Here is an 11120-nt window from a genome sequence, read left to right as displayed (position 1 = left end):
AGTGGGGGGGCAGGCACTGGAGGCAGCGGTGGGGGGGGCAGGCACTGGAGGCAGCAGTGGGGGGACAGGCACTGGAGGCAGCGGTGGGGGGGCCCAGGCACTGGAGGCAGCAGTGGGGGGACAGGCACTGGAGGCAGCGGTGGGGGGGGCCCGGGCACTGGAGGCAGCAGTGGGGGGGGCCCGGGCACTGGAGGCAGCAGTGGGGGGGCCCAGGCACTGGAGGCAGCAGTGGTGGGGGGTCCCAGGCACTGGAGGCAGCGCTGGTGGCCTCCCCAGAGCCAGCACTGGGGGGAAGCTGGGGTCAGGAGCCACGGTTGGAGCTCAGGCACTCCAGGGTGCCCCAAGGGACCAGAGCCCGGCCCCAGAAGAATGTCTGGATACGTCTAGCCTAGGCAGTGTGTGCGGTGCCACACTGTCACTTCCTGGGCTCCCGCGCTGAGCACAGCAGGGGAAAAGGCTGACCGGCCGGCTAGAGAAGGGGTGCGGGGGGGCCCCCGCCGGAGCCGGGCGTGGAGAGGCCGCCTGGAGCCAGGATCGGGGCCGCGCCGCGGAGCCCTGAGGCTGCCCCAAGGCCAGGGCGGCTCTCTTCCGTCGGTGCCAAACGATTCGGTTTCAAACTCGGGGCCGCGCTTGAGGAGCGTCGGCCCGGGAGAGGGCCGGAGGCAGCGGGGCGGCCGCCGGGCCCAGGCCGAGCGAGCGCGCCCCGCCGCCCCTGAGGAGAAGGGGCCGGCGTGCGGGGCCGGCGCGGCGGCGCTCAGACCGGGGCGCCCGGCTCCTCCTCCACGCGCCGGGCCCGCCGGGCTCCCCGGGCCCGTGGCCCGCGGCGGGCTCGCGAGGGCCGGGCGAAGCCCTCAGCCGCGGGCGCTCGGAGCCTCCGGCCGCGGCGCGGGGCGGGGCGGGGCCGGGCGCGCGGGGGCGGACCTGGGCGCGCTCCCGGCCGCTCGCTGGCTCCGGGGCGGCTGCGGCGCCTCAGCCGGGTCGCGCCGGACGACGGGCTGCGGGCGGCGGCTCGGGCGGCCTGAGGACCGACGACGGGTGCCCCGAGACGCAGGCCCCCCGCGCGCGCCTGCCGTCTCCGCGTCCTGCCAGCGCCGGGCCCGCGCCATGGCCGCCTCGCCGGGCTCCGGCAGCGCCAACCCGCGGAAGTTCAGCGAGAAGATCGCGCTGCACACGCAGCGGCAGGCCGAGGAGACGCGGGCCTTCGAGCAGCTCATGACCGACCTCACCCTGTCGCGGGTGAGGGCCGGGGCCGGCGCGGGCGGGGGGCGCGCGGGCGGGGGAGAGGTCGCCGGGGCCGAGGCGATGGCGGGGCCGGGCCGGGGCGGCGCCCGGGGACCGGAGCCCGCGAGCGGGGCCGGAGCGGCCGCGGCCTCGGCGCTCCCCCGTCTCCCCACGCCCGCTGGCCATCTGCGATCCCCGGTGGAGGTGGGAGGGTCCGGGGCGTGCGTGGACACCGGCCGGGAGCCCGGAGCGGAAAGCACGAACAGCCCGGAGGCCGGAGCGAGCGGCGCGGCGGCCCCCGGGGCAGCGCGCGGCTCCTCGCAGCTCGGGACACCCGCCCCCGGCGAGCCCTTCTGGGCTGTGGAAGGCCGCGGGCGCCGCGGGGCCCGGCCCCAGGTGGCTTGGGGGTCTTGGTACCCTTGAGGTGATTGCGAGTCGAGAGCGAGGCTCCCCTTCCTCCTTGGAGGTGGCTGTCTCCGGTCCAGTTGACTTTGTTCGGCTCCGGATGTGTAGCGAGAACTGACAAGGTGCACAGCGTCGCTGGCGACCGAGGAGGGACCCAGCGGAGCGAGCAGGGACCGGCACCTGGCGAGGTTGGCAGGATGGAGGGCCCGCAGCAGGGGCCGCCAGGGTCGGCGCGAGCCGGCCAGGCCTTGAGGCTCCCAAAGGCTGACCTTGAAGGACCATCGGGAGCATGAAGGGGGAGGCTCTGCAATGCCAGGGGGCGGGGAGGGGTGGGGCGGGTGAGTTGAGCACAGAGGTGCAAACCTGGGGTCCCCTACTGAGCTGCAGGCGCCCGCCCGCCCGGTGTGGCTAGCGCAGTGTTAAGGAAACGTTTTGGGAGTTGTTGCTAAAGTTCTTCATTGGGAAAAATTCACAGAAAAATCCAACTTTATATATTTGCTGATTTATGTTAGAGTGGGGAGACCTGATCACACTCATCCTAAATCCCCCACATGTGTCGGCCACGGGCTATAACTTCGTGGCGTTCCCCCTTTCAGGGAGCGTGAAGTCTGGTTTTGCCACAGTCCATACCAGCCCGTTACTGCCCCCCACACTGAGGCTAGAGGCGGGGGGGGGGGGGCAGGGGTCAGTTGCTATGTATGGGTTTATGGAGGTGGTGTGGAGAAGTCTGGGGGGAAGTGAAATGTTTTCTATCACACTGAGGGGGAATAAGAAAAATAGGGAGAGATAAAAAGAACTGGAGATTTCAAGGAAATGTTTTCTCGTGCCCTGACCGGCTTCCCTCATTCATCACCTGCTGGCATCCACAGACATTTGCATTTGTGACCTTGGTTAGAGTCAAGGATGAGCTTGAGAAGCTCAGAGCACATTGAAATGAAGTGGCGGGTGAAACAGAGGACAGTGTCGGGGCCTGTGGTGGTGTGTGTTGTGTGGATGCAATCATTGTTTACATACAAATGTGTGTACTCCATGTGTTTATCTTGAGTTGATCCAATCTCTCACTCAATTCATGAGTCCCCTATAAAATATCCCTACCAGGTGAGGTCATGAGTAATGGACACACTCTTTTTAAGGCCAAGATTATTCACGCGCCCTCAGTGTTCACTTATTAACTTGTATACAAGTCCTTTGCTTATATAAACCAAAACACATGTACGGAATAAACTCAGAGTTACAAACACAATGAGTCCAAGTGAATGTTAATTTATTGTGACAAATGCTATTTAACCCAACTGAATTGAGGCTCTGAGGGTGAGCAGGGTGCCTACTGCGGTAACTCAGGTTCACTTGAGTATAGCAAGGCTAATCAACAGTGGCCCTTGTGATCATTCAATGACTACTTTATTCTAGTTACTACAAAATCATTATGACCTTATGCCAGTTACAGGGCATCATTTACATATTAATTCCACTCTTGGTCAGTTGCAAGTGAGCTAATACTGCGTGGGCCCGTGCGTTCATAAACACATATGCAAATGATGTATTGAATTTGTTGACCGATATTTGCTTGTTTAAGCATTTTAAGGGTTCTTTTCCAACATAAATCACAAAATTGAAACACCTCTGAAAGAGAACTCTTAGATCCCCAGGCACATGAACATCCACGCTGCAAAGACCCCAGCGGGAGAAGAGCCCGCCTCGTCTGGAAGGCAGCTGAGCGGCCTGTGTGCTGACCTGCCCTTGCTGGCCCGTCGGGCATGCTCATTCACGGTGTGGATGTCGAGCGCTGGTCTGGGTACTCTTGGCCCTGTGAGTTGGTGTTGGGCTTCATGTTCAGAGTTAGCAGGCAATCCTGTTTGCCTTGTAATTGGGATGGACTAGTTTATGGAGAGTTTTTTTTACTCTGGCTTTAAAGATTCAGCCTTACCAGAAAGCAGTGGGAAATGTTCGAGAAGGGGGTGCTAGGAGGCTGGTGTGGGTCACAGTACCTGGGATGGGAGGGCGAGAGAAGAAAGAGGGTGCTGCAGGCAGGGGTGTGTACTTGTTCATGTCTTCATGGCCACTGCTTGAATGCCTACTGTGCAGTCCGTGGGGTATGAGTGCGCGGGTAGTGGACAGTGACGACATGGTGCTTTCCTTCAAAGATCTTGTGAGTGTGTTCAACAAATACGTACTGAATCTCCAGTGTGTACCAGGGGTTAGGATGGACACTGGACTGCAGTAGTGACCGAGCAAAACACCATCTCCCCAAGGGCTTTAGGATTTAATAGGGAAGACATTCATCTAACAAGTAAGGACATGTTTTGATGAATGTCCTAACAGAAAAAAAATAGAGTTCTGGGCATGTTTGGCCTCTTCTAGTAGCCTAAGGGATCGGTGGGAGTGGAGCAGGCATTTGAGGGTGTATGTGTTGAGGGAGGGAGTGTGTGTTTCAGGCACAGGGAACAGAGGTCAGCAAGGGAGCAGAAGGGCGGTTTGCAGCAAGATGTTCACAGGGATAAGGTTCAGAGACAGGATTTGGGACTCGATTGGTAGGACAATGGAAAGTCATTGAAGGGGCCGGACCAGGGGAGGTTTGCATTTTTTAAAAAGATCCCTCCAGCTCCAAGGTGGTAAAGGAATAGAAGAGGCGGTGGCAAAGAAGCTGGGTGGAGACCATGATGCCTAGGAAACATGGTGGTGGCATTGAAGAGGCGGGGGTGAACACGCTGATTGTTGGGAGGTGGAAAGGACCAGAGTTGGTGGCTGCATGAGGGGAGGGAGGAAGTGGGACAACTCGAGCCGTTCCAGGGTGTGCTTGATCGAATGGGACACGCGGTGGCAGGGTTTGACTGTGGGATGTGGAGGTTCGTGTGCCTGTGAAGCGTGTGGGTCCGGTTGCTCCAGCAGGCGGGTGTCGGAGCTTGGGAGGGACAGCTGCGCTAACGGTGCAAATTCGGGACTCTTTGCTATGTGGTTGCGGTAGATTCACGGGCCTAGGAGGAAATTATGGAACAGGTACTGCATATCGGTGACCTGCATTCCGCAGGTGGCCTGCTGATGTGGGATTTGTTGTTGTTGTTGTTGTTTTTCGGCCCATATATATATATATATATATATTTTTTTTTAATTAGGGTCCTCAGTGAGTATTGAGAGTATTCCATTAAGATCTGGATGCTGGCTTCTTTGGAAGAGTGATAGCATCCAGCAGCTCTCTTCACGTTTCTGCTTGGCAGCGATTAGTGGCTGTCGCCCTCGTTAAGGCACGTATGTGGCCTTTGGGTGGCCACAGTCCCCACCACTCCCTATAGTAGTCCTCCCAGCGGCGCTGGATGGCTTCACTTATTTATCTTCCCCACTCTGCAACTGTTGGCATTTGAGTTTGTGATCTCTGTGAAAAGGGCCTGGGAGAAGCCCAAGGAGTTCCGCTGTTTCAAGGGGAGGGGAGAAGGAGGAGCCAGCAAAGAAGACTGATGAGCAACCAGGGAGGTCAAGAAAAGCCAGGAAGATCATTGTGAAGAGGAAGGAATGTCAGCGACCCACCCCAGCGCTGCTGGCTCGGTGTGATGTGATAAGGACATGTCCTTTGGTCGGTCCTATGGAGGTCGTTGAGAGATGCTGCGTTCACAGGGTGCTGGGGAGACGGAAGGTTGTGAGGCTTTGAGGAGTACATAGGAGGCCCGGTCAGAAACTCGTTTGAGACATTTGGAGTGGACAGTGAGAGAGAGAGACAGAGAGACAGAGAGAAAGGTCTTCGTTTTTGCCGTTGGTTCACCCTCCAATGGCCGCCGCAGCCAGCGCATCGCGCTAATCCAAAGGCAGGAGCCAGGTGCTTCTCCTGGTCTCCCATGCGGGTGTAGGGCCCAAGGACTTGGGCCATCCTCCACTGCACTCCCTGGCCACAGCAGAGAGCTGGCCTGGAAAAGGGGCAACCGGGACAGAATCCGGCGCCCCGACCGGGACTAGAACCCGGGGAGCCAGCACCGCAAGACAGAGGATTAGCCCAGTGAGCCACAGCGCTGGCCATGACGGGCAACTTGTATTGAGAAGCCACCGGATCATGAGCTCAGCAACCTGGAGGTTAATTTGGCTCAAACCAAATAGGCTTGGGAAAAATCACTATTTTTATATAAAAATAGACAAACAATAGGTGTTACAGAATAAGCCCCTGAGAGGAGCAGAGAGAGGACTAGAAAAACGGGGTTTGTGACATCCCTTTATGTGTGTTGTCTAATGTAGTCCTCAGAATGACCCTGCTGGACATGCAGCTAGAATTTCCCCTGATCTGGGATGAGCACACTCAGGCTCTGATAGGTGTGGTTGTTTGGCTGCGAGAGGCAGAGCTGGGGTTTTAATCTGGCTGTCATGCCAAATGTCTGTATACTCAACCACTTTTTTTCCATTAGGAAATCCAATTGTATCAGTAGCATTTGTTGAAAAGACTTCTTTCCCCATTGAATTGCCATGGCATTTTTGTTGAAAATCCGTTGGCCGTATATATGTACAAAAAGTTTATCTACAAACTTGTCTTTTTTTTTTTTTAAGATTTACTTATTTATTTGAAAGGCAGAGTTACAGAGAGGCAGAGGAGAGAGAGAGAGAGAGAGAGAGATAGAGAGAGAGAAATCTTCCATCAACTGGTTTTGTTTCCAAATGGCTGCAATGGCTGGAGATGGGCCCATCCACCCATCCAAAGCCAGGAGCTAGGAGCTTCTTCTCAGTCTCCCACGTGGGTGCAGGGTACCAAGGACTTGGGCCATCTTCTACTGCTTTCCCAGGCCATAGCAGAGAGCTGGATTGTAAGTGGAGTAGCTGGGACTTGAACCAGTACCCATATGGGATGCCAGCACTGCAGGCAGCAGCTTTACCCGCTATGCCACAGTGCCAGCCCCACTTAGCTATTTTTAAAAATTGGTTTGGCTGCTCTAGATCATTTGAACATCTATAAATTTTAGAATTATCTTGTTGATTTATGGATTAAAACCTGCTGGGATTTTTGACTGGGTTTGTGCAATTTTTTGAAAGATGAATTAGTGAGTCTTGGATATCATTTCATGGTGGCATTAAAGGAGATTCCACCAAGATACATGACAGCAGGTGAAAGGCTAGGGAGAGAAAGTAGGCAGAGGGGCCGGGAATTAGATGATGAATTGTAGCTGACTTGGACAAACAGGAGAGAACCCACGCCTTGTTTAAGGGTCAGCTCTGCTCTTCTCTACTCAGCATTGCTTTCAATCAAGAGAAGCTGGAATTCCAGGCTTTTATGTAATCATCTTTTTTTTTTTTTTTTTTTTTTTAATTTCAGAGGCAGAGCGACAGATAGCTAGAGCAGGGAGGGGAGGCAGAGATAGAGAGACAGAGACAGAGACAGAGAGAGAATGAATGAGCTCCCATCTGCTGGTTTACTCCCCAAATACCCACAATGGTCAGGACGGGGTCAGGCCAAAGCCAGGAACCAGGAATGTAATCCAGGCCACCCATGTGGGTGGTGGGGACCCAATTACTCGAGCCAGCATCGCTGCCTCCCAGGGACCGCGTTAGCAGGAAGCTGGAGTCAGGAGCTGGAGGCAGGTTATCGAATTCAGAGACTTTGATATGGGACATGGTCATCTTGACTAGCATCTTAACCACTACGATAAATGCCTGCTAATTTTTAAAATGACAATTTAAAACATTGAGCGGGTCAGCATCTTGTGGGCCAAACAGAGCTCTCATTTGATCACATCTGCCTATGGGCGGCCGTCTGTGACCTCTGCCTTAGTCTGTTCATTCTTGGGTCCTCATTTTTATTCTGTAACGTGAAGGTATTGAAGAAAGCTCAACTTTCTTTCTGGCCCAGTAAATCTAAATTTCTAGGGAGGAAAATAGTATTATAACTCAAGTTTTTTAGAGGTCTCCAAGGATATTCTCTGGAATGATGATAGTGCGAGAAATTGTCCCCTACTTTGTATCTCACGCATCATCGGCATGTCTGTTCTCAGAGTAATCTGTCCAACCACACGGGAGCTCCAGGTCACAAAGTCAGGGCTTCTGATTCCAAACCCAGTGTTTTTCCTCAGCCATTCTGAAGGCCGTGAAGATGGGTGCCTTGGTGGGGCGAGCAGTTACCTGGGAGTGCAGCTTAGCCTCAGATGAAGCCGGGTCCCTGGCTTGGTGGAAGCGACAAGGCTTGTGGGTGAGAGTGGGGGCCTCTGGGAGAACGCTGGGAAGGCAAGAGCTTCGGCATGTGTTCCTGCTTGTCAGGAGTGCCCGGCACGGCACCTGACGCGCAGCTAAGTTTGCGTCTAAGGGAATTAATGGACGGATTGCCCCTGGCCGGCAGTTTTGTCTAGAGAATGGCCAAGGACAGAGAGTAAAACGCTTCTGTTAAGTGCTTTTGGAACGTTCCAGTGGAAAGTGGAGACTATTCTTGTTACTCTGCTCACACATGGGAAAAGCTCACCACATTCGTCTCACACTGGACTCTGAGCTGTGGGTTTTGATGCCTAGGTTAGAACCACCTCCCGGCGCAGTAGGTAGTACTTGATTTCTTTTATAAGGTATAAGGAAGTTAAGTCACCAAACAGATGGAAGTCCTTGGGTTTTGGAGCTGCATGTTGGAATATAGAACCATAGGAGGGGCCGGCGCATTGGCTCAACAGGCTAATCCTCCGCCTAGCGGCGCTGGCACACCGGGTTCTAGTCCCGGTCGGGGCGCTGGATTCTGTCCCGGTTGCCCTCTTCCAAGCCAGCTCTCTGCTGTGGCCAGGGAGTGCAGTGGAGGATGGTCCAAGTGCTTGGGCCCTGCACCCCATGGGAGACCAGGAGAAGCACCTGGCTCCTGCCTTGGGATCAGCACGGTGTGCCAGCCGCAGCGCACCAGCCGCAGCGGCCATTGGAGGGTGAACCAACGGCAAAAGGAAGACCTTTCTCTCTGCTTTCTCTCTGTCTCTCTTTCACTGTCCACTCTGCCTGTAAAAAAAAAAAAAAAAAATAGGAGGGAGACAAGTTTCTTTCAGTGAGGTGCTGCAAGTTTCTTTCAGTGAGGTGCTGTGGGGAATCAAGATTGGGCTCAAGTTGGAAATTGTTGAACCTGGAAGAGGAGGGATGGGGTTTCATGACACTTATCTCTACTTTGCCTATATTTGGCATTTCTCATGACTAAATGTAAAAACCCAACAACATCAGAGCACTTCCTAAGCTCAGCAGGGCATTTGGTCCCCCAGCCTGCACGCTTTGTTGAGACCACTGAGGGAGAAGTGGAACAAAGGGCAGGAGTATGGCCAGGGTAGGGATGTGAGCCTAGAGAAAGACAGGTGAGCCGTGTGGCCTTGGGCAAGTCACCGGACACCCGGGGTCGGGGTTGCCAGGTTCAGGGAAGCAGGATAACGCAGTCTCCCTGCGGGGCTAGGAACACCTGAGGACCGTGCTGGCTCAGCCCTGTGCAAGATCTTCCTTAGTCTTAGACAAAGCCAGAGAGATGAAAGGGTGGAAATCTACCTCTGAGCTCTCATCCACAGCCCCTTTCTTCTCTTTAGGAATTGTAAGTGCCAAGGGTTATGTAACCACAAAGTCCTTTATTGTTTTACAAACAGAACTCATGAGGACCAGATTGGACCACTCCGGGGTTTACAAGATCTGTAACCAGTTTACTGCCTTTTGAAACCTGAAGTAAGGAAGACCTTCCCAAAGAGGCAGATGGAAGCAGCAGGGGCCATTCTACACCTGCGAGCTTGGCCTTCAGCAGGCCTGTGTGCGGGGATTCAGTAGTCTGTCTTTGGAATGTGTTCTAGAGAAATAGTTCAGGAGAAGAAATGTCCCGTAGCCTTTGAAAATGATTAGGGGGTGGCACAGAAAAAGTGATGTGAGCATGCAAGGTCATGCCTAGGTTGTGGCCCCAGCTATGCAGTTAGTACACAGAAGCATGAATGGAGCCTGGAAGGAACATGGAGGGGAAACAGCTCGTGGCAGGGTTCATTTCCCTTTAAGTTCTTTTATTGCCTTCAAAGATTGTGCCTGGCTGCCTGCACTTGGACACTGAGAGCCTGGCAAGGATACCTCACTATTGTGGCACATGCGGCACGTGGGACACGTGGGATATGGGTGTGTTCTTTCTGAAAACATGAGTAGAGTGATTCAAAAAACAACAAAACAAAAAAACCAGAAAGCACCGGAAACCTAAAGGTTGTGATCCTAGAAGCAGAGAAGGTATTGAAGCCACACCTTTCATTCTTGACCGATTCCACTACAAAGCGCTGTACTTTGATGTTCTTTGAGGTCTTTGCTATCGCCTCTCAATGTTCTTGAAATGGCTCTGTTTCCAGGTTCAATTTCAGAAGCTCCAGCAACTGCGCCTTACCCAGTACCATGGAGGATCCCTACCCAATGTGAGCCAGCTGCGGAGCAGTGCGCCAGAATTTCAGGTACCTCCACACGCGTGCTCTCTGGAAGCTGAGGGGAGTGTGAAAAACAGGCGAAGAGTGTCCCTTTAAACATTAGATCCCAAAGGATCAACTGGGCCGAGGAAGTTCAGCCTTCCCCTGGGAAGTCTGTCAATCCTCTCTTTCGTAGTTTCTCCGCGTGACATAACGTTATCTCACGGCTGGTCTCAGGCAGCAATGTCTAGTACAAATACAACATGAGCTATGTAAGTAATTTAGAATTTTTTAGTAGCCATAGTAAAGGAAACCGAACAGGTGGAATTCACTTGAATGTCACTGGAGAAATTAAAAAGTAATTATTTAACCGAATCTATAAAAAATACAGTCATTTCAATTTGTAATTAACAGAAAAAACATAATGAGCTACCTCAACACACTTCTTTTGGCAACTTGATTCATCTTGGTACCTCCGTACTTGGGAAAAGCACTTCCTCTTCCTTAGCTGTAGAAACGGGTTTCTTGTTTGATGTTGTTACGTAGAGCAGATCTGTGGTGTTCAGTGGGGACTTTCGTTTGAGAGCCAAGAGGAACTCTTAAATATAGCAGAGGTTAGAAAGAGCACAGTAGCCACGCGTTTGTACCCACTCACACTGGACTCTTGTATTTAATATAATGACTTTGGAATCTTACATAATGCTGCCTGCGCTAGAGATCTACCTTTACAGACCCAGCAATCCGTATATTGGCCAGTGGGACATTGAGTATCCAAATAAAGTAGGGTTTTGCTTTATACTGGATTCCATGTTTCAGAAACAGAGCACTGGGGTGGGTGTTGTCACACTGTGGAGTTAGGCTGTCCGCATCCCGTACCGGAGTGCCAGTTCCACTCTCGGATCCTCCGCTTCCATTCCGTTTTCCTGCTAATGCATCCTGGGAGGCAGAAGAAGATGGCTCAAGTGCTTGGGCCCCTGCCACACACATCAGAGACCCTGGTGGAGTTCCAGGCTCCTGGCCCTTCCCAGTCAGGGGTCAACAGTCAGTTGCAGGCATTTGGGGTATTGGGGAGTAAACCTGTGGATGGAATCTCTCTCTCTCTGTTGTTCTGCCTTTCCTTTAAGATACTGATTTTGTGATACTTTATTGTTAACTTCAGAG

At 53.6% G+C, this 11120-nt stretch overlaps 1 protein-coding gene across 2 annotated transcripts in view; it reads left to right on the top strand.

The window, feature by feature from the left end:
• Window positions 1-1039: 1039 nt before the first annotated feature.
• CRTC3 (CREB regulated transcription coactivator 3) overlaps window positions 1040-11120 on the top strand; it is a 98861-nt gene continuing 88780 nt past the window's right edge. The window contains exons 1-2 of one of the 2 annotated variants that reach the window (XM_062206287.1): window positions 1040-1236; window positions 9909-10007. In XM_062206287.1, the coding sequence (XP_062062271.1) occupies window positions 1105-1236; window positions 9909-10007 (231 nt within the window). In that variant the 5' untranslated portion in view covers window positions 1040-1104. The remainder of the gene's footprint in view (window positions 1237-9908; window positions 10008-11120) is intronic. The other variant, XM_062206285.1, reaches the window with a different exon arrangement.

The sequence above is a fragment of the Lepus europaeus genome, chromosome 11 (genome assembly GCF_033115175.1).
Source record: "Lepus europaeus isolate LE1 chromosome 11, mLepTim1.pri, whole genome shotgun sequence".
Taxonomy (NCBI): domain Eukaryota; kingdom Metazoa; phylum Chordata; class Mammalia; order Lagomorpha; family Leporidae; genus Lepus; species Lepus europaeus.
This window is presented reverse-complemented; position numbering and strand designations above follow the sequence as displayed.